Source organism: Myotis yumanensis, unplaced genomic scaffold (genome assembly GCF_028538775.1).
Source record: "Myotis yumanensis isolate MYYU_CA2020_CCGP unplaced genomic scaffold, mMyoYum1.0.hap1 SCAF_2, whole genome shotgun sequence".
Taxonomy (NCBI): Eukaryota; Metazoa; Chordata; class Mammalia; order Chiroptera; family Vespertilionidae; genus Myotis; species Myotis yumanensis.
Genome location: NW_027223753.1, coordinates 165,552,905 through 165,576,681, shown reverse-complemented (window position 1 = coordinate 165,576,681; position 23,777 = coordinate 165,552,905). Strand labels below are relative to the sequence as shown.

Below are 23,777 nucleotides of genomic sequence, written 5' to 3'. Positions count from 1 at the left end.
AAGACAATCTACTAAATGGGAGAAAAATTTGCAGATCTATATATATTCTATATGTATAAAACCCTAATATGCAAATAGACCGAATGACGGAACTGAACAACCAGTCGATATGATGTGCGCTGACCACCAGGGGGTGCGCACAGAACATGCCAGGTGTTGGCAGCAGGCGGCAGAGCGTGGAACATGGCGGGTGTCGGCCATGGCGGGATGTGGAGCAGGGGAGTGAGGCCACCAGACCAAGGTGGGGTGCTGGTTGCTGTCGAGACAAGCCTCTGGTGATTACAGAAAATGTTTTGCTCCCGTGTGCCGCGGTCCCGCCGTCAGCAGGTGCAAGCGGCAGCTGCCAGCCCCGATCACCCCTCAGGGGCGATCGGGGCAGCAGCCGCTGCTCACACCCACTGCTGGCGCCGGCCCCAATCACTCTGTGCCATCAGCAGGTGCAAGCAAGGGCCAGCGCTGTCAGCTCGTGGGAGCAGCAGTAGGGCTGCCAGCAGACAGGGGACCGGGGACCGCGGTGGGAGGGGCTGCGTAGGGGCTCGGAGGATGGGCCGAGACCCACCGCTGTGCTCACTGCAGCCTTGTGGCACACAGTTCCTTTCAAGGTGCATGAATTTGTGCACTGGGCCCCTAGTAAGTAGGATAAAGGTTCATATCCAGACTATACAAAGAACTCTTACAACTCAACAACAATAGAGAATCCTCCAGAGAAGAGATATATATGTGTGCCAATGAGCACATGAAAAGATGCTCATACAACTAGTCATAGGGGAAGTACAAATTAAAATCATGAGGTACCAATTCACACATAGCAGGATGGCTAATATAAATAAGACAGAAAATAAATACTGGCAAGGATGTGGAGAAACTGGAACTCTCATACATGCTGGTTAGAATGTAATATGGTGCAGCCACTGTGGGAAGTTAATGTGGAGTTACCATATGACCCAGCAAATATATGTCCACACAAAACTTGCCCATGAATGTTCACAGCAGCATTATTCATAATAGACAAAAAATGGAAACAACCCAGATGTCCATCAACTGATAAATGAACAAACAAAATGTGGTCTATCCTTTCAATGAAATATTATTTGGCAATAAAAAGGAATAAAGTACTGATTCATGGATGAACCTTGAAGTCACTATGCCAAGTTAAAGATACCCATCACAAAGACTGCATAGTGTATGAATCCATTTACACAAAATGTCCAGAACAGGCAAATCTATAGAGAAAGTAAATTAGTGGTGGGCAGGGCCTAATGGGAAAGGGGAATTCAGAGTGACTATTAATGGGTATGGAGTTTCTTTTTGGAGTGATAAAAACGTTCTAAAATTAGATAGTGGTTAAGGTTGTGCAACTCTGTGAATATAATATAAACTACTGAATTGTATATTTTAAAAGGGTGAATCGCCCTAGCCGGTTTGGCTCAGTGGATAGAGAGTCGGCCTGCGGACTCAAGGGTCCCAGGTTCGATTGCGGTCAAGGGCATGTACCTTGGTTTCGGGCACATCCCCAGTGGAGGGTGTGCAGGAGGCAGCTGATCGATGTTTCTCTCTCATCGATGTTTCTAACTCTCTATCCCTCTCCCTTTCTCTCTGTAAAAAATCAATAAAGTATATTTTTTAAAAAATATATAAATAAATAATAGGGTGAATTTTATGATGTGTAAATTGTATGCCGACAAAGCTGTTATACAAAACGTGTTGGATGAGAAATTAAGAAAAGCTTTAAAACTTACTTGATGGAAAAAAGTTTTGTCAACAACATTTTCAATCTGTTTTGCTTTTTTATTCCGACCTGGCTGTATTTTCATTTCACCACCATTCCATTTGTTCTCCAGTAGTCGCTGGTGTTGATACTGAAAGGTCAGGGGATCTCTCCCCGGAGGAGGATGACAGTACAGGAGTTTACCCTATAAAGACAGTATGAATGGTATCAGTGCATCACAAATGCCATCTGTCAGACAAGGCATCTCAACCAGGCACACTCTGATGGAGCTTTCCATTTTTGATTAAATTAGCTAAGTTGAGTTTTGGCTAACTGCAACGGAAGAGTCCTAATAAACTGATGATGATCCTTGGTGTTCTAGAGGCCTAGCCTCCTGCCATAGCCCCCAGACAAGAATAAAATCTTCTCTGCTCCTTTTAAAAAAAAATCCTCACCAGAGGATATTTTTTTCATTTATTATTATTGTTTTTTAGGGAGGGAGGGAGGGAGGGAGGGAGGGAGGGAGAGAGGGAGGGAGGAGGGAGGGAAGGAGGGAGGGAGGGAGGGAAAGAAACATTGCCTCCCTAATGTGCTCCAACCAGGGTCTGGGATTGAGCCTGTAATCAAGGTATGTGCCCTTGAATAGAATAGAACCCAGGACACTTCAGTCCATGGGCCGATGTTCTATCCACTGAGCTAAACCAGCCAGGACTCTGTGCTCCTTTTTACTTCACTTGCATATCTATTAAAGTATGCACTTTTCAGTACACTTGTATGACTTATGATGAATATTTTCCAAAGCGAAAACTAGGACACGACTGGACAGAGACTGTACTAATGGGATCCTGGGCTGATTGCAGTTGTTCACTGGGTGCAGATTTCCCTCTTCCATCATAAACACTCCAAAACCTATTATTTTTAATGCACCTTCCCATCCTCCAGTTTTATAAATTGTAAACAAATAATTTATCCATATAAATATTCCATTAATTACTTTCTCCCTGAATTGAAGGCAAGAGAATATGCCTGCTCACTTTTATTTTCCATAATAATCTCATGAGATAGGTACTATTAGTTCCTCCTCCATTGATAAAGAAAATCCAAAACTTAGCATGCCCTCATTTATAATATGGAAATAATAACCTCACAGACTTGTTATGTATTTTTAGTGAGATAATAAACGTAAAACATTTGAAAGTATTCCCAGCAGGGTTTAGCTTTGAATAAATGTTAGCTATTTTTATTGTTGTTACCAGATAAATGTAAGGAGAAAGACATATAAACACTGTATTACAGGGAAGACTGTGTTATAGGAGTGGAAAAACCAGGTGTTCAGAGACCTTCGTCTCCTTCCTGTTAGGTTGTCAGTCTACTCTATTGCTTTATATGATGCTAGCTCTCCTGGATCAAAACTATAAATCTAGTTATAAAACAATCTCAATGAGAAAATATCTCCTTTATAACTTAACAGGTAGCCATTTTCTAAAGTCATACTGTGGAGAAAGAAGACCTGTTTATTCAAGAGCAACAAGAAGCAGGGTTCCCTTACATTGACATAATCCTTCAGGATGTAGCGTGCAGACCGAGGCTGGTCTGGCTGCCCGTGCGCTGTCATGAATCCTCGCATATCTGTGAGGAGAAAGGAATTTTGTAAAACCTAAGTTAGAAGACAGAACATCACAACAAAACAAGTGTGGTGATGACTTAGACCTTTCCCTTAATGCACTAGCATCCACACTTTCTACTTTGAAAAGTCAATAATCATTGTAGAAAATATTTTGGTTCACATGATAAAAACATTTGATAACCCAGGAGAATAGATCATATGGTTTTATCTGATATCCTAGCACCACACTGTGACACAATGCAACTTCTTTCTACTCCACTTCTTTCATTTCTTGATTTTAAACATTCAAGGAGGCTACTTGTAGAATGCTATGTTGTCATTATTAGCAAAACCAAAAGCAATAAATAGAGCAAGTTTTCTTATGTATATCCCCACACTTTATCCAGTTTCCCAGAGACACAGCGAAGATGCTTTTACTACTAACTCAATTAGAAGGGAGGAGCAGAGCACAGTGGATAAAAATATAGGCGTTGGCAGCCAGGTTGGGTTCAAAACTCAGCTCCCTCACATACTAGCTGTGTGCTGGCTCTTTCCGTTTAGAATAGTTAGAATCCTAGAGTTCACATCACACAAAAAAGCAGATTCAGGCAGATTAAAAAGCTAAAGGTTTGCCCTGACCGGTTTGGCTCAGTGGATAGAGCATCGCCCTGTGGACTGAAGGGTCCCAGGTTCCATTCCAGTCAAGGGCGTGTACTTTGGTTGCGGGCACATCCCCAGTAGGTGGTGTGCAGGAGGCAGCTGATTGATGTTTCTCTCTCATCGATGTTTCTAACTCTCTATCCCTCTCCCTTCCTCTCTGTGAAAAATCAATAAAATAAATTAAAAAAAAAAAAAAAAAAAAAAAAAAAAAAAAAAAAGCTAAAGGTTTTAAATAAGAAAAGATATTAGAGGAAAATAGTTTTATCCTTTTGGCATAGAAATGGTCTTCCCCAAGTAAAATGCCAAAAAGAAAACAACAACAATAATCCAGTCTATTAAAAATATTTCTATGTTAAAGAAACCATAAACATTGGGAAAACATTTGTGGCACATGTAACAAAGAACTCCTACAAATCAAGATAATAACAAATAATGCATAGAAACAAGGTGATTTCCAAAAGAAACATAGATGGTTAACAAACATATGGACAGATGCTCAATTTCACTTTTATTTAAAGAAATAAATGAGCCGAAACCGGTTTGGCTCAGTGGATAGAGCGTCGGCCTGCAGACTGAAGGGTCCCGGGTTTGATTCCGGTCGAGGGCATGTACCTTGGTTGTGGGCACATCCCCAGTGGGGAGTGTGCAGGAGGCAGCTGATCGATGTTTCTCTCTCATCGATGTTTCTAACTCTCTATCTCTCTCCCTTCCTCTCTGTAAAAAATCAATAAAATATTATTTTTTTAAAAAAGAAATAAATTAAATCAAGAATTATTTAGCAACATCTTTTAAAATTAAATGCCGGAGACTATTCTTTATGGACCTGCAGATGGCGACCTTAGAAACTGTACATGTGTGGTCATCCCTGCCTACAAAAAGGCGTTTTCCTTTCTCTAACTTGCTCAGTGTCCTGGAAAGATTAGGAAAAACGGGTTCTCATCCAGGTTGTGCCACTGACCAGACACCACCTTGGGCAAGTTAGCTCATGCTGTGATTTCAGATTACTTGTTAAAAAAGGGGAGCAAGAGGTGGGGCGATCTTTAAGGTCTCCTCTAGTTCTGTGATTTGTGACTATACCAGTCTAACACAAGTGCTTAGTATCCATCCTTGTCAAAGTCTTTCATCTTAGCCCTAGCTGGTTTGGCTCAATAGATAGAGCGTCGGCCTGCGGACTGAAGGGTCCCGGGTTCGATTCCGGTCAAGGGCATATGCTCAGGTTGTAGGCTCAATCCCCACTGTGGGGCATGCAGGAGGCAGCCGATCAATGATTCGTTCTCATTATTGATGTTTCTCTCTCTCTCCCTCTTCCTTCCTCTCTGTAATCAATAAAAAATATATTAAAGAAACAAAAAAGTCTCTCAACTTTGGTAGGTTCAAGGTCTGACTTAAGCATTGTCCCTATCAAATCACCTTTGTCTGTCAGGAAATAATAAAATGAACTGAACTCCTTTCCAGGCTGGTGACAATTCTTTTAAAGGCAGGTCACACATGCACAGAAATGCTTCTAACATTGCTACCCCCTTTAAGTAGACACAGGTTCCCCCAGACAACCTTTAAAGTTTGTATTTAAGGTAAATAAATTACAACCAACTGGAGAAATGATAGGCTAAAGTAACTTCCACGTGAAATTGAGGTAAAACATGGAGGTGGGAGAGTGTGGACTCATTTTAATGTTGAATGAGGCTTACAGGGGTTGATGGAGGGGAAGGAAGAGGTTTTGTGTCCCTATTCCCTATCCTAGCTGCTCTGTCCCACTCTAAGGGCTTTCCCTTCTGAGGCTCCCCTCATTACTCTCTTATCCTGCTTTGATAGCACATTTCTTTTCTTCCGTTTGGGGAGAAGTCTCCAGAAAAAGCCACCTAGCCTCAGATCAGAACTAGTGCCTACACTTGGGGATCATCAAAGTGGTGCACGTCCCGTGGGCCTTTCCTTTAGAAGCGTGTGATAACTGCCGACAGGCCCTGTGCTCCCTGTGGGGGCTCTGAACACTGCCACATCGAGGCCTCTACACGGAAAGGGCCTGAGACCAGGAGAGTATAAAGGATGCGTCTCCCAGGGAGAGGTTTCTGAGGTGAAGGGAGAGACAAAGAATACAAAGCATCTCTTCTCTAACTTTTAGAAAGCACTTCACACACTGAAGTAAAAGAGCACTCAGGTGGCGCTCTGCTACCCGTGGACCCTGAAGCCACCATCCAACCAGGTACCTGGAGGCCACTTTACAGGCAAGGCCAACAGAGAAAACAAAATTATCAACTCTGGAAGAGGACATGACAAATGCTAAGGAAAAATTCTGAATTTGAATCTTTGCAGAGGACTATTTCTCTCATTAACTTTATTTTTTGTTCATGTTTTAATACAAACCACAACTCACATCCATAAGCTGTCAGCAGTTCTTCTGATGTTGGAGGCCGATGGGGATCTTCATCCTCTCTAGGCTTTATGATGTTAATGCCATAGGTAGCTTCTAAAACATGTCTTGGAATATTCTGGCAAACGTAAGCTTGTCAAGGAAACCATTCCCTTGAACTGTCCCCTTCTTCCCCCTAGTGTCTGGCACATGCTTGTAAGAACATGGTATGCCAGCACTTCTATGGCAAAAATCTTTTCACCTCTCCAAAAGAGAAGTAGTTATTAATTAAAATTTTTTTTCCCTTTTAAACAAAGCCTTATGCACCAATGAATCCTTTTAAATAATTACTAAAATCTCTGCAATACATCTTAAAGTTGACAAATTTTTACCTAAACCAACAATCAATTTGTGAGATAATCCCAATTCGAACATAAAGCAGAGTCTGTTTCTAATTCTTATGACCATGTAAGGAGAATTTTTTTTTTCTCCCATAGATTTTTCTTAACCCACTTACGACTTTCTATCTTGTACCACGGTTACATATGTACATGACGCATAGCCCTGACAGAACGAATCCTGAAAGGGCAGGATCCACATCAGACTCATGCCAGCATCCTCCACAGACCCCAACCTAATCTGGCTTGCAATACATTTTTTGAGATTCATCCAGGTTGCTATAAAAGATTTAGTACATTCTCTCTTTTTTTCCTTATTTTTCAATTACAGTTTACTTTCAATATTATTTCATGAGTTTCAGGTGTACAGCATTGTGGTTAAACAATCATATACTTTGCAAAGTGCTCCCCTCAATAACTGCAGTACCCACCTGGCACCATACCTAGTTATTGCAATATTATTGACTATATTCCCTATGCCAGTGATGGTGAACCTTTTGAGCTCGGCGTGTCAGCATTTTGAAAAACCCTAACTTAACTCTGGTGCCGTGTCACATATAGAAATTTTTTGATATTTGCAACCATAGTAAAGCAAAGACTTACATTTTTGATATTTATTTTATATATTTAAATGCCATTTAACAAAGAAAAATCAACCAAAAAAATGAGTTCATGTGTCACCTCTGACACGCATGTCATAGATTCGCCATCACTGCCCTATGCTGTACTTTATGCATTCTTTTGAACAACTGTACTCTATTTTAGAAATGTATTATATTTTATTTATCATGGTAAATAAATTTGTACTTATTTCTTATAGAAAGAGAAAATAAATTGGGGTAAACAAAAAGCTGTGGTCTTAAGTGCAGTCATTAAAAGTCTTGTCAAGACCCATGCAGGGCCTAGCCAGCATGACTCAGTGGTTGAGCATCGGCCTCCGTACCAGGAGGTCACAATTCGATTCCTGGTCAGGATATATGCCCGGTTGTGGGCTGGACTCCCAGTGGGAGGCGTGCAGGAGGCAGCCGATCAATGATTCTCTCTCATCATTGAGGTTTCTCTCTCTCTCCCGCTCTCCTCTCCTCTCTGGGAAAAAAAAAAAAAGAAATCGTGCAGTATCCACCTCAAGGGTTGTCTTGAAAATTAAATGAGGTATGACTTGGCAAGTGTTTAGGAAAGTACATAGTATTCGGTAAATATAAGTTGTAATGATTAAATTCTCATAAATGATTGGGAGGCAGCTATTATTACCCGTAAAAGAAGACTCTGGAAGGTTGGGCAAGTTTTCCAAGGTCACTCAAGTAGTTAAATGGCAGTGTCAGGATTCCAGCAGCTTTGCAATTGGAGGCTGAGGTCCCAGGTTGGGATCCTCCATTTATACCAGGCTACCCTGCTGCAACCAGGACGTGGGGTTCCAATTCTGAAGTCCTGATGCTCTCTCACTATATAAACTTGGGCAGAGCACTAGTAAATATTTTAGATTTTTCATTCTCAGATTATCAGTCCTGAATACATCAATGCAAGACAATGTTCAAAATAAACTTGAAGCCCCAATTCACACGTAACAGCCAGGGTCTTTACCAAGCAGAAAGGATATTAGTGATATAGGTGGAACGTGATCTCTCATCTGGTCAATTGGGAGGATTCCATTGCAAGTCATCTCAGCCTTGGTAGAGACAAAGGATGGCATCACCAGGCCTGGGCAGTCACATAAGCAGAGGCCAGGTTCCACGAAGAGAGTCTGAAAGACAAGTAAGAGGATTTTATGCTGGGCATACAGAGGAGGAAGGGAAGGAAGAGCAGCACACGAGTGACACAGAACTTGAGAAAATACCCAGATGGAGGAATTGGCTGAGTAGGAAATACAGAGGCCAATGCTGTAGCAATAAATACCTGAAAATGCTTGGTGTGACCAGGTGTGGCAGACACAGATACTTTCTTGTTGCCCATGATAGTGTTGATTGTTGAACTCTTACCAACATTTGGGTAGCCCACCTAGAAGAGACTCAGAAGTTACTGAACAGTCAAACAGCACACCTATCAAAGATCCAAAGATATGATATAAATAGTGGCAACACTAGCATGAGTCTGGTTGCTTCCAAAGGTTATTTGAAATATACGTTGTTTGTTGTCAGACATTTTCCCACCTGTGGTATGGGTATTTGTTCACATTCATCTCCAGTGATGAGTAGTACATTTTATTTATTTTTAAAATATACTTTTATTGATTTCAGAGAGGAAGGGAGAGGGACAGAGAGATAGAAACATCAATGATGAGAGAGAATCATTGATTGGCTGCCTCCTGAATGCCCCCCATTGAGAATCGAGCCTGCAACCCAGGCATGTGCCCTTGGCCAGAATTGAACATGGAACCCTTCAGTCTGCAGGCCGACACTCTATTCACTGAGCCAAACCAGCCAGGGCAGTACATTTTATTTTTATAAGTTTTGCTACTACAGCAAGATGCTCCAGTAAAACTTACCACCTTGTTCCCAGCTCTTCCCCTCCCTCTTCCCATCTACAGGCATTTCAGTTCCCATTGGATCTTCCATACTGGGTGAAGCTGAGCATCAGATATTTTCATTATCACAACATACAATTATTGAGCCTGCAACCCAGGCATGTGCCCTGACTGGGAATCGAACCTCAACCTCCTGGTTCATAGGTTGACACTCAATCACTGAGCCACACCAGCCGGGCCGATTATTTTTAACCCTTTGCACTCCGAACCATTTTGGACATTGGCTACCAGCTACTCGACGCTACTTTGTGGAGGAAACGTGCATTTACAGACCCTCGTATTATTTAGTATAATTTTGGAACCAAGTAACGTATTATAATGATATTGGACTTATATGAATTGGGTGACATCGAGGAATGTATATTTGCAAAAAAAACAATATTTTATTGTTTATAATTTTGTACAGTATGATAAGTTTTGTAACACTCCCCAATATGCATTGCAGGCTGATTAGTGCATGTTTGACAGTAATAAGTGATTTGACGCCTGCCACCAGGTGTTTTCCTGTTAGAACACACAATGCAGTCCCGTTTTCTTTGTCCCACATCGGGAATATGTAGTTTATTGTTTAATCCGACACAAAACCCGCTGACATTTCTTGTATATATCTTAGTAATTTTACGATATTTTGATTTAATTTCTTGTGCCATTTCAAGATAAAACTTCAGGGAAACATGCATGTCTCAAAAAGTTGCGTTGAAATAACTCAATTCCCCGTAATCACTAATATCACTGCAATCCGAGTGATATGCTAGAATTCCGATGTCCCCTGAGAGGGGACAGCAGAGTGCAAAGGGTTAATAACATTAACAAGTTTCTGTCTTGCTGGCCAAAATGTCAAATGACACAATGAGCTGAGGTGGGTTATCAAGCTACTAAAACTCTTCATTTACTCTTGGGTTCTGGGTGAAACACTATCCATTCTTTCACCTCTGTCTCTCCCCAACTATCAATAAATTGGAAATGTCATGTTGCCTCAGATCAAGCAGGATCATATAAATTATGCCACCCTTGTTCTATGCCTTTTCTCAGGCTTTCTCCCAGGCTTCCAAATCTAATCCACTCTTTTACATGGTTCCAAAAATCCTCCATTAACATGCCTGGAAGGTTAGAAAATACCAATCTCACTGAATATAAAATCCCAAACTTTCACCTCTATTACAAGACTTAAAATGGACACACTTCCACCATTCCAGTCTTAACTCTCACCACTCTTCAAACTTCAACTATACTCGATCACATGCCATGCAATGAACACTTTCCCATTCCTCCTCTCTGCTTGAACATTTCCCTTTTGCCTATCTGGATGCCCTTCCACAGTCACTTGTCAAAACCTTACATCATACTTTAAGATAAACCTCTTAAAAGATTTCAGGTAACTGCTTATTAATTTCAATATTCTTCTGTTTTGTATTTATATCTTGATCACCTGATATATTATTATATGCTTAAGTGCTATTTGTTGGGGTGAGGGGAGAGGACTTTTGTTTCTGTCATCCTCCCCCCGCCCAATCAGGTTCCCTCATGATATATACTCCTATAGGGCATTAAACGTCCCCCTCTCTACTTGGATTACAAACTCTAGGAAGGTGGGACTGTGTCTGCCTTATCTACACTATCTGTACATGGCTAGGGCCTAGCAGGATGCGTGGCATGTAGTAGGTGATCAATAAATGTTTGCAGAATGAGTAAATTAACCTATTTTAGGGTTTCTACAGGAGGGAGGCTGCTTCACATTTCCATAAACATGAGGGAAGTTGGTTTTCTGGTACATGTGGAAAATTTACTTTCCTCCACTATTTTGTTCTCCTGGATGGAAGATCTTTAAAATAAATGCCCTCTCTAACATTGTACATTTCCTTAGCTAAAAGATGCAGCCAACTGGAACCAGGCTGTACCCTCTTCAGGTGTGGGCACTTTTCACAGCTATCTGGGATTTAGGGTATATGGAGTTAGCAATGCAATCTCCTTTCCCTTATTTGCAGTGTTTATGCAACTAAAGCAGGGGTCCTCAAACTACGGCCCGCAGGCCACATGCAAATACAAATATTGTATTTGTTCCCGTTTTGTTTTTTTACTTCAAAATAAGATATGTGCAGTGTGCATAGGAATTTGTTCATAGTTTTTTTTTAAACTATAGTCTGGCCCTCCAACGGTCTGAGGGACAGTGAACTGGCCCCATTTAAAAAGTTTGAGGACCCCTGAACTAAAGCATTTATCATATTTTCCCTGTCCCCAAGATGTTGGGATTCTCCCACACTTCGGAAACACTTAGAGCAGGGGTCCTCAAACTTTTTAAACAGGGGGCCAGTTCACTGTCCCTCAGACCATTGGAAGGCCGGACTATAGTTTAAAAAAAAACTATGAACAAATTCCTATGCACACTGCACATATCTTATTTTGAGTAAAAAAACAAAACGGGAACAAATACAATATTTGTATTTGCATGTGGCCCGTGGGCCGTAGTTTGAGGACCCCTGACTTAGAGTATAAGTTGTCAAGGATCACAGTGTAAGTTGCCAAAAGCCTACCTTACCTAAAAAGCCCATCTTACCTAAACCTAAGAACATCAGACTAGAAGTCCAAAGACAACCTCATTCTAGTACCACTTGGTAAGTCACATGATAGGCAGTGCTGAACTGGAAAAAGTGAAGACTAATATGAACAGGGCCATAACCAATATAAGCCTTGAGAAAATGCACTGTTTTGAGTTGGGCTTTGCCTGTCACACTGCCCACTCCCACGATGGCAGTGGGCATTCCCTATGATGCCTGATTGGTCTCTGGGGTTCCAGTGCAGCTACCAAGAATGGAGAAGTAAAGACCCTCAGGTGGTAACAAATTTATGACACATTTCATCTTACCAGTCCAACAGTAAGGTGCTGATCTTTCACCTTCTTCCCAGTGTGCAGCTGCTTAAAGATCTCCAGTAGCTCCTGCTTTGATACCAGGTGGCTGAAATTGCGCGTTTGCCTCTTCTGCGGGGTTTTCCTGCCCTGAGCCTTGGCATCCACAGTACAGTTTTCCTGCCAGTCCTGGCCACAGGCTTCTTCGTCAGGGTTGCCTTCCTCTTCCGAACATGTCTGCCAATCCTCCTCCTCCTCCTCCTGACAGTCCTCATACTCACTGTCATCTTCATCACTAGCGACAACTTCACTAAGTGAGAGAGGATCCCTCTCTAGATGCCGAGTCTCACCTTGTGGAATTTCAGCCTCATCACAGCTGGAGTTTTCAGAGTCAGTTCTGTTGGCTTCTTCAGCATCTGCATCTGCTTGTTCCTGATGAAATAACAGAAAACACAAAAGTTCCAAACTGTATAACTGCACTTTTTCGCTCCAATGAAAATACTCGAGTTGGTTATCTACGATGAACACAGGACAAGTTATGAAGGAGACCAGAAAAGGTGCCCCTGGCGGAGGGGAGGAGCAGTGGGCCTTCCCTTTATACCTTTCTGTATGATCTGAACTTTGTACAGTAATATGTATTACTTTTGTAACAGATAAATCTTTAAAGAAAGCACGGGTTTAGGAAAGCCCGCATCAAGCTGAGTTCTTTGGCCATACATTATTTTGCAATGGACTGCAGAAGAAAACAAAGCATTTTTCATTAACAATAAAACATTTTCTTCTCTACACAAAGGAAGAAGGGTTTAGTTTGTAGTTTGAGTTTCATTTTACATTTTTAAAGACAGTGGTTTGAATGTTTAAGGAAACTGCTATTCTTCTGTAATTGCCATTAGTAAATCAAAACCCCTTGGAGATAGTTCCCCGTGGAAAATGTAGGAGCAACAAAACTCAACTCTGTATATGAAAATTATTCACCAATTAAAGATTTCCTTTGGAGAAAAATAAAATCATGTACTATTCATGGGTGTATTAATTCTTCTGAATTCCTACTGATAACAAAGCAGAAACAAGGCAATTTACAGTATTACTAATTTGTAACAAGGATGAAGTGGTTTGAATTTAGAAGTGATGTAAATAAACCTTGCATCATTTTCAAATGATCTATAGTATTAGCATGAGTAGCTATCACAGGTGGGGACATTATGAACTCAGTTAAAAACGTATCTTAGATTTTAGGAAAGCAATGCAAACAAAATGTGAGGGAAAATAGGTATGATTTCATGATAATGCCTGGCAACTCAAACAGAAACATGGAATTGGAAGCAATTTTTATGATAAATGATCAATGTAAAGAAGTCACTGTGTGCTTTTCTGAATAATTTTAAAATATGAAAGAGGCAGCCCACCTGGTGTGGCTCAGTGGTTGTATTGACCCAGGAACCAAGAGGTTGCGGTTCAATTCCCGGTCTGGGCACACGCCCGGGGTTGTGGGTGCAATTTCCAATGGGGGGTGTGCAGGAGGCATCCGACTGATGATGTTTTTCTCTCATCGATATTTCTATTTCTCTATCCCTCTCCCTTCCTCTCTCCCTCTCTTAAAAAAATAAAATAAAAAGAAGTGTTCTAAGGTGAGCTCAGGGAGGTCAGAAAAATAAAAAGAAGGGAAAAGTCAATCTTTGGGGGAATGCAGTGCAATTTAACAGATGACCAAGAGAAAACCGAGGTACTCAACTCAAAAAAAATGTTATACATTTTTTTTTAAATAAGAAGGGGTCAAATAACTATAGAAGAAGAACCAAACTTCAAATAGATGAGAAAACAGTGAATATCAAACTACTTTTAATGATTCCATGTTTGACAGTCAATTGACAGATGTGATTCCATATATAATAACACGGTAGCTGGCATTTTGTCTTAGGAAATCATGAAAAACAGTTTTCAGAAGACTTAGAAGTAGTAAATGGAGCCTAACTTTTAAAAAGGAAAAACGAGTATCTTCCACAAACCACACACTATTAACCCAGAATCTGATATGGAAACAATTCCACAGTTAGCTGGTGAGCTCTAAAAAGAGACATTCAGCAACAGGGGATCCCTGAGAAAAGACCATGCCTACAAACTCCATTTCCCTTTGAAATCTTCTACTTGGTTGACTGTTTAGGGAATATCACAGGTGTAGAAATTAATCCTTTTTCCAATTTTGACAGGGTTATTGGGTTGGTGCATCAGGGCTAATCAATACAGTGATATAAATATTTAAAATATATTTTTATTGATTTCAGAGAAGAAGGGAGAGGGAGCGAAAGATAGAAACATCAATGTTGAGAGAAAATCACTGATTGGTTGCCCCAACCCGGGCATGAGCCCTGATCCGAAATCGAACTATGACCTCCCTAGTTCATAGGTCGACACTCAACCTCTGAGCCACCCGCCAGGCTATTCAAAGACTCCAGCAAGACAATTATTCAAACAACAGAAATGATGTTAAGAGGACAAACTATCACCGAAACTGGTTTGGCTCAGTGGATAGAGCGTCAGCCTGCGGACTGAAAGGTCCCAGGTTCGATTCCGGTCAAGGGCATGTACCTTGGTTGCGGGCATATCCCCAGTTGGGAGTGTGCAGGAGGCAGCTGATTGATGTTTCTCTCTCATTGATGTTTCTAACTCTCTATCTCTCCCCCTTCCTCTCTGTAAAAAATCAGTAAAATATATTAAAAAAAAAAAAAGAGGACAAACTATGAAGCCAGACTGCCCGAGGCCAACAGGCACTTACACTTATTGTTGAAAAGAATAAAATACATAGTGCTTAGAACAGTGGTACCTGGCAGAGAATAAATTTTCTAAGGGTTAGTTTTTATTAACAACAACAACAACAACGCTGTTGCAGCGACATTTGCATTGAGTGCTCAGAAGTCCACCAAAAGTTACAGAGCTCTATGCTTGGTCCCAATTTGTCCTAATCTATTTAACAATGTTACCAGTGAGTGGAAAGAATATATAAAAGGACAAACACATGAAATATGCACAAGATTCAAAGCTGGAAGAAGAGAAAAGCAAACTGCACAACCAAAATGAACTCTACCTTCACCCCAAATCACTAATATTTGAAAGGAATAGTAATATCCTAAGTTAAGGTAAAAACAAAACGAAAACTTTTTCCACATGTAAAGGTAGTATGATGTCTGCTAAGGCTATTTTTTAAATACTAGTGGCCCTGTGCATGGATTCGTGCACATTGAAAGGAAATATTTTAATATCGCTATTCACCCTTTCTCTATAATAGAAGTGTCAACCAAATTCAGGTTGACAATGACAGAGCGAAACATATGTACGAATGGCACCAGCGAGAGCTTTATATGTATTGCGCATGCACAAGTCAACTTAGCCATATATATATATAGTATATGTAGAATAAACTTGCTTCATTAGACCTGCTTTCTGATTTAGCTAAATTTTTTCCAGCCCAGTGAAGCACCCCAACTTCTCTTTCAGGTAATTGTCCGCAACACAGCAGTAAATATCAACACAAAGCAGATTATTATTGTAGACCATGCAGGAAGAACAAAGGGTAAAATATTTAACTGCAGCAGTGTTTGACTATATTCTGCGCAGTGAGAAAACCTGAAGTCATTTTCAAGGTCCACCATTTCTTACTTCTTTTCAGTTGGGTCCAGTATCTATGTTTTCTAAATCTCTGTTTCTGGCTAATGAAAAGAAAATAGGATTCCACTGAGTTGCCTATCTACCTACTTCAGGACTTCAAATGAGATGAGGCACAGAAAACGCTTCACAGACATTTGGTTACAGTGTAAAATGTTTGTACCTGGCTATAAAGCAAGTCGTGTTCCGGGGCTAAAGAAACTGCAAGGGAATGGCAGAGACGTTACCTTGTCACCCATTTTTCTATAGGTCAGTGATGGTGAACCTATGACACGCGTGTCAGAGGTGACACGCAAACTCATTTTTTTGGTTGATTTTTCTTTGTTAAATGGCATTTAAATATATAAAATAAATATCAAAAATATAAGTCTTTGTTTTACTATGGTTGCAAATATCAAAAAATTTCTATATGTGACACGGCACCAGAGTTAAGTTAGGGTTTTTCAAAATGCTGACACGCTGAGCTCAAAAGGTTTGCCATCACTGCTATAGGTCCTCCTACTATCATAGCACTTAGGGAAAAAATAAACAAACCAACCCCCCAAATTTCCATTAATCTCCCTGAAACCCAACCTGGAAAAGTCCCGCAGGTTACCTTAGAGTCACCAATTAGTGGGATGGCTTCAGCCAAAGCTGACCAGAAAACCACCTTCACATTTTCTTTTTCAAAGTATGTGGCCCAGGCGCTCCGCTGCTCAGAAGTCAACAAGTCTGCCTTATTTATCAGAATCACATTCTCCTTATCGTCATCTATTTCTTTCACATAACATTCCTAGGAAAGACAAATATAATTAGAAAGGCTTCTTCCAACAAGTAAAAATTAGGCTAATTACACTGAAGAACACCCCCCCACACCCACCTACGACTAAAAGTTTTCATTGCTCTTTTTTATATCATTCCTAATTTAAATATTTTTAATCATGGCACATTCTACTGACCCTCTCAGTAAACTGAAAAGAAGTGAGGTCACATAAAGAAATATTCTCAACCTAAGAAATTGGAAGGGGTAAAAAATGCTTTCCTGCCCTGCTGTAAAACAGGTCCTTTTGTCTTTAATAGTGCTGAACTGTTCCGTTTAAACAAGTTAAAAAAAAACAACAACTGCATAACTAGGTTTGTTGGCCAGCAGGGACTATTTTTCAGCCTTGTGATGACAGCCAACAATATTTACTGTAAAAATTATTTTTGAATTCTAAAAGAAAACCAAGACTAAGTCACTGAAATAAATTCCCAAGTTAGGTTCTGCATTAGGGAATATACCAGAAGTATAAAAGCTGACTTCCTAGGAATTTCACCATTAAGATTCATGCTATTTACCAGTGGATTTTAAAATAATCTGTACTATTACTACTATGGTCCTCAGTAGGAAAACTTCACGTGTGTTTTATTAATTCAAAGCCTATACTGCATTATTTCATGTGATTCTCATACCTTATTAGCCCCTGTGGTGGCTTACACACTTAGTTTATTTGTAAACCGCCACAGGGGGTAATAACTAAAGTGTGAGAAGAAAAAACTTAATGGGATGGATAAGAAGTAAAATAACCAGGAATATATCAAAGTAAGTAAAATGCTATTTTGACTGATGTCTCAAAAAATGAGAAACACTGGCAAATGTCTATTAACAAAGTGGCATCTAAACGAAAAGCTGGAAAGTTCACACCAGTGTTGTGTCTTCCTGCAGACAGAAACAACTGTTTGAGAAAACATCTGTCACAACCAGTTGCATTATGAAAGCTTTTAACCCTCGGAGGAAAGGCCTACCTAACTAAACAAAGCTAGAGGAGAGTACAGAACGCTTGTCTAGAGTATTTCTATCAGTGATGCTGTCCTCCCACTGCTCCTCCAAGGTTGTTAGATTTGAATCTTATGACACTTTACTTACCAAATCCTCACATCTAAACAGGAGTGGGTTTCGAGCATCTACTATCTGGACCACGATATCGCTGCAAAACAAATGTGAGATATTCCAATCATTGTGAAGTGAAAGGAAATGCTGACCATATAGTAAGAGAACCTAACATTTTCCATATAGTAAGCATCTGACATGTTTAACTTTTTAAGGTACAATTATTCCCCGTTTATATATGAGGAAACTAAAGCTTAAAACAATTAAGTAACTTGTCCAAGGTTGTCAGCTACCAACTGATGGAACCAGAATGGGAACTAAGGTAGTATGGACCAGGGGCCATGCTCATAATCATAATATTGTCCTGCTCTTATACTAACAGCTCTGATGATATTTCATTGCTAAAATTTTAACTGTATCTTCTAGTAACTTCTCCTGGAGAGATAAAGCGAGGTCCACCACATATTCAGTACTTAATCTAAACCGTGTTAAGGCCTCAAAAAAACCCTAATATATTTATCACCTGCTGACAGCTGCCCTATCAAAGCCTACATCTAGCACTTAATCATCCACCCACTCCAAGAATGGGTTTAGATGGCAAGAATCCAAAACAGCAAAATATCAACTTAAGTTGCCATCCTGAAGCAAGAATGATGAGTCCAATTTCTTCAACTACATAGATGATGTATAAAAAACTTTCTGCCCTGGCCAGGTGGCTCAGTTGGTTGAAGCATCATCCCGTGCACTGGAAGGTTGGGGTTCAATTCCTGGTCAGCGCATATACCTAGGTTTCGAGTTTGATCCCTAGTCGGAGTGAATATGGGAGGCAATTGATCAAGTCTCTCCACCTCCCTTCCCCTTCTTCTCTCTCCAAAATCAATAATAATAGTAATAAAATCTTCAGGTGAGGATTAAAAAAAGAAAACTGCAGTTGATAGCAAGCCCCTCAAAATGTGGTAGGGACTATAGCAGCCCAGCATTGCAAGCAGCACAAGTATTTCACTTTACTGGCAGTATCCTCCCTTCCTTCAGCTTCTGTGTTTAGAAAAGATGTTTTTAAAAAATAAATATATATTTTATTGATTTTTCACAGAGAGGAAGGGAGAGAGATAGAGAGTTAGAAACATCAATGAGAGAGAAATATCGATCAGCTGCCTCCTGCACACCCCCTACTGGGGATGTGCCCGCAACCAAAGTACATGCCCTTGACCGGAATCGAACCTGGGACCCTTCAGTCCATAGGCCGACGCTCTATCCACTGAGGCCAACCGGTTAGGGCTAGAAAAGATGTTTTTTAAGAGCCAGTTGTGACTGCCACTGGAAAGGAGTAAGTTGCAGATCTACCACCTCCCCCCTTACAGCAGTCTCCAAATCCGTATCTGGTTAGCCTTTTCTGAGGTAACTCTTACACAACTATGCGGAACACCAAGGAAATGCATGGAACCCAGTTACCATTGAGGGCAGGGTTTTTGACAATCAATGTACAATTCCTTCAGAACAGTTAAATTTCCAGCATAATTGTGATTCAAAGGAACTCACAGACTTGCTAATTTATGATAGATTGTTTACAAATTCTCAAATTAAGTAGGCCCTAATATGTTCTTCTTTAAGGTAATATCTACCACTTTAGAAACTGTGAGTATTTAAGAGTAAATGCAAGAATGACTGCAAAAAAGCCTAATGAACTAAAATTACGAAGTCCGCAAACTTTATGTCTATCTACCAAACATGTAGAAAGAATAAGAACAAGTAATCTGCTCAGAAACACCAGTAAGAGAAGAAGACACACTTAAGACAGCTTGCTTCGTGTGCTGAATTAGGATGCAGAGAAAAGTGCCAACTATGTACCAGGAAGGGTTTGCGTAATACAACGAAGGCGCCTATGTTACTGGAATGCAGTGTTCTGCCCTCGCGGTTTCCTGCATTTCAATGACATGTCATACATCAAATCTTTTCTGATAACTACTTTTGAAATTAAAGAGGCAGATGGCTTAGCTGCCTGTTACCTAATGGAAGGAGACACTGGTTGTACAGAACACGCTAGCAAATATTTCCTGTTAAAAGATGTGGCGGTAGTCACTTTATCACATAATAAAAACAATAACACAAGTAACACTGTAATCCAACTGAAGCTAAGAGTTTCAACAAGCACAGACTCATGCTGGGGAAACCAGTTGCTTATTTAGGGCATAAAAAGTGAGTAAAGGGCCATTCTGTTAAACATGGGAGAACACGTATGGTTACTTTTGTTCCCTGTCAAAACCTACAAAAAGGAAAGGCCGGAACTCATTAGAACGAAGAGACAGAAAGAACAGCAATTAAGACATGTCAAACCTGTAAGAGGCAAGCCTGTGCCCGCCCCCAAGCCCCGAGAAAGCTCGGATAGAAGCATTAGATCCAGCTCTCAAGGCCAGGGAGAGGCGAGGCACTGAAGCCAATCTGAACGGGGAGCTCTTAGGTCATTCCCTGTTCCCTTCAACCAGGCAATTACGCCCCACCCGGCTTACAAATTTAATCCAATTCCTGTTGTTGTATTTTTTTTTTAACATAACAATGCAAATTAACTAATATTCTTTTCCGAGAACCAGGCATCCTGTTTCCTAATGTTCTTACTGGGTACACTTTATGTATTTAAAAAAAAAAAAAATACAACCTGAAAGTTCCTTTTGTTAAAAAACATCATTTCAAATATAAATTTCATTTATGGAGTCCTTGTAAGTAATTCAGACACCTTGAGGAAAACAAAAATCTTTTAACTATACCAACAATTTTCACAATCTTTTTCATCTTACGGCACATATAAACTAATTACTAAAATTCCGCGGCACATCAAAAATAATTTTTGACAATCTAACAACAACAAAAAAAAGGGTATAATTTTGATTCATTCACACGGGACAGCTATTGTGTTGGATGCTGTCATTTTTTTATTTGATTATCTAAGCGAAAAGAGGTCAGTGCCCCTGACCAAAAAGTCAGGTACTGCGTGTTTTAAAATTCTTGCAGCACACTGGTTGAAAAAGTTGCACTATATCAAAGAGGTGAGAATGGAGAAAGTTGATTCATTCATTTCTAACAATCAAGACATGAAAAAGACTGAAAATACCCCATTCTTAATTTATTAAAATTTTTCTTTTTTCAAATTCCAATTAAAACAATCATTCCCTCCACCCAATCCTTCCTTATCAACTGCTCCTTCCTGGCCTATGACTTGGCCCACTACCTTTCTATCAGCAACACAGTAGGAATCACACTGCTTTGTATTTTACCAGAACTGCATCGTCCTAGACCTAGTGCAGTGATGGCGAACCTTTTGAGCTCAGCGTGTCAGCATTTTGAAAAACCCTAACTTAACTCTGGTGCCGTGTCACATATAGAAATTTTTTGATATTTGCAACCATAGTAAAACAAAGACTTATATTTTTGATATTTATTTTATATATTTAAATGCCATTTAACAAAGAAAAATCAACCCCAAAAAATGAGTTTTTTGTTTTTTTGCGTGTCAGAGGTGACACACGTGTCATAGGTTCGCCATCACTGACTAGTGCATTTCATTCATCTGTTGTGTACTCTGTTGCCTGGTGCTTTGCTTTGCCTCCCCCCATAATATACTGGCTCTTTCAGGCAGATACCTATTCCTTTTCACGCCCATATTTTCTGTATTACCAGTAGAAATTCAATATACAGTGACTGAAATAACTACAGTTGCTTCAGAACTCATCTTACAGAAAATGCTCACGATTCTCACAAGCTTATTGTGTTCATCTAATAACAAAAAACATTATATATTTTAAAAAACAGTATCATACTTTGTTTTTATAATAATTCTCAACAACAGCCCTTTGTATAGCTTAATCCTGCCCCCCTTCCCCATCCCTGGGCCTATAAACATGTATTAACACCTAAATCTAATATAACACCACAACAACAACGCCAGTACCCCTCTCCCCAAAATGCTCATTTACCTTCGCTCAATCACCCTCCAGAGTTGGCGCCAAAAGTCCAAATTTCTTTCAAATGGAGTCAGTATCAGCTTTTGTTCCTCTTCTAGCCTGGCTTTAAAATGGTAAGTTTATACCTTTGCCAGATTATATAGAAAGTTTTGAGTAACATAAACACTGAAATTCACTGCATTAAAAAATAAGTACACAAATATTAACTGTCAAATTGTTTTTATACTAGAGGCCTGATGCACGAAATTCGTGCAAGGGGCTTGGCTCTCGCAGCCCCGACTTCGTCCAGGAGGTCGTTGGGCTGTTCAGTCTAGTTAGCATATTAAGCTTTTATTATTATAGACTAGAGGCCCGGTGCACAAAAATTTGTGCACTGGGGGGGGGGGGGGGGGGGGTCCCCCCTGTCACTCACAGAGCAGGGCCAATCAGGGGGTTGGGGCACTGCCCCCTGTCACTAACAGAGCAGGGTCCATCAGGGGGGTTGGGGCGCTGCCCCTTGTCACACACAGAGCAGGGCCGATCAGGGGGTTGGTGCACTGCACCCTGTCACACACAGAGCCGCAGGGCAATCGGGGGATTGGGGAGCTCCCCCCCATCAGGCTCAGAGCAGGGCTGATCAGGAGGTTTGGGCGCTGCCCCCTGTCACGCTGATCCCAGTGCCGGGAGCCTCGCTGCTCCGCTGATCCCGGTGCCAGGAGGCATATTACCCTTTTACTATATAGAATAGAGGCCTGGTGCATGGGTGGGGGCCGGCTGGTTTGCCCTGAAGGGTGTCCTGGATCAGGGTGGGGGTCCCCACTGGGGTGCCTGGCCAGGCTGGCTGAGGGGCTGAGGGCTGTTTTCCCGCTGGCAGTTGACTAAAAGCTCCCAACTGCTCCTTGTTTTCTTTTTTCTTTTTTTATTCTGGGCCAGCTTTAGCTCTGAGGCCTCCCTGCTGAAAACATCGATACAATGTTGCGGTCCGGGGCTGACTGAAAGCCGGTTTTGTTTAGCTTCTTATTTGCAACATAGTAATAGTTGCTTAGAGTTGCAGTTGAGAGGCCGGCAAGTGAGGCGGGGAAGGTTGGAGTCTGCAGTTCCTGGAGGAAGCAAGTCTCCCTGCTCGCTTCAGTGCATGGCTGCCGGCCGCCATCTTGGCTGACAGTTAATTTGCATAAGGATACGCTGATTAGCCAATGGGAAGGGTAGCGGTCGTACGCCAATTACCATGTTTCTCTTTTATTAGTGTAGATACTTTCTGCTGAATCAATAAGAAAATCAAATTCAAGTTTTATATTTAATCTATTTAAACCCTGGAAGTTTATCTATTACACAAAGTGACAGTTCTCCACGGCATTTCTTCCTGGAGGAATGCCCGAGAGCAATGATCAACTCCAGCGTGACTAATGGTGGAGAAGGGTATAAACGAGATAGACAGTCAGGAATGGAGCAGAGAAAGCAACTCAGCATTAACCAACTTACCATCTTTGTGCAAGGATTCATGTGTGGCCAGCAATTTGCACTTAAAAGAAATCTACCAGTTTTCTTTTAAAAGAGTTAAGTTTTCAAAATGCAAACAGCAATGCAAGCACATCAAAATGCCTGACGTGGAATCCAAGGCAAATCTTCAGATAACCTTAACACTCACCGGACAAGCTGACGTCTCCATTCTAGAAAGTTATCTTTTTCTGCCTGTTTGAGTTCTTCAGAGCTGGTTTTCTTGTTCCACTTTGGTCTGAAACAATCACAGAGGGGGAAAACTCCATATGAGTTACCAAAATAAAATAGGGGATTTGGATTTAATAATGGCAACTGACTGAGAATAGAGAGCAGAAAAAGAGTGAACATATAAAAATTTTATACTCAGTGGCCATGTTGTGCCTCATAATGTCCTACATTCTTGTTCAACTCACCTCCTTGGTATACACAAGAACTGTTTGTTTTCTTCATGGAGCTTTTTAATTCTCTGGCTCTCCTCAAAAGACAGCAGTCCAGTTTTAGCCTCAGGAAGCACAAACTTAATATTAAGCTTCTCTGTTTACAGAACAGAAAAAAACTGTTACTTAAGAGGCAATACAAATAGTGAATATTGGTCATTACTTCAAAACTAAAAATATGAGCATCTGAAACAGAATTTAAGCTTTTAAAATTTAGATTCCTCTAGCCTTGGATAAATCATAATTTCCAAATGAAGTTTTCTACAAAAAAGGAAAATGTTTTTATTATTTATAAAACTCCATATTATAAA

The 23,777-nt window shown here is 40.6% G+C and overlaps 1 protein-coding gene across 2 annotated transcripts in view; it reads right to left on the bottom strand.

Annotated features, from left to right (window-relative positions):
• LSG1 (large 60S subunit nuclear export GTPase 1) overlaps positions 1–23,777 on the bottom strand; it is a 33,697-nt gene that overhangs the window by 5,460 nt on the left and 4,460 nt on the right. Inside the window, exons 3-13 of one of the 2 annotated variants that reach the window (XM_070406531.1) lie at positions 23,443–23,563; positions 23,178–23,264; positions 21,563–21,649; positions 17,631–17,691; positions 16,341–16,517; positions 12,104–12,517; positions 8,613–8,714; positions 8,317–8,460; positions 6,346–6,469; positions 3,258–3,337; positions 1,740–1,913 (exon numbers count right to left, since the gene is read on the bottom strand). In XM_070406531.1, the coding sequence (XP_070262632.1) occupies positions 1,740–1,913; positions 3,258–3,337; positions 6,346–6,469; positions 8,317–8,460; positions 8,613–8,714; positions 12,104–12,517; positions 16,341–16,517; positions 17,631–17,691; positions 21,563–21,649; positions 23,178–23,264; positions 23,443–23,563 (1,571 nt within the window). The remainder of the gene's footprint in view (positions 1–1,739; positions 1,914–3,257; positions 3,338–6,345; positions 6,470–8,316; positions 8,461–8,612; positions 8,715–12,103; positions 12,518–16,340; positions 16,518–17,630; positions 17,692–21,562; positions 21,650–23,177; positions 23,265–23,442; positions 23,564–23,777) is intronic. The other variant, XM_070406532.1, reaches the window with a different exon arrangement.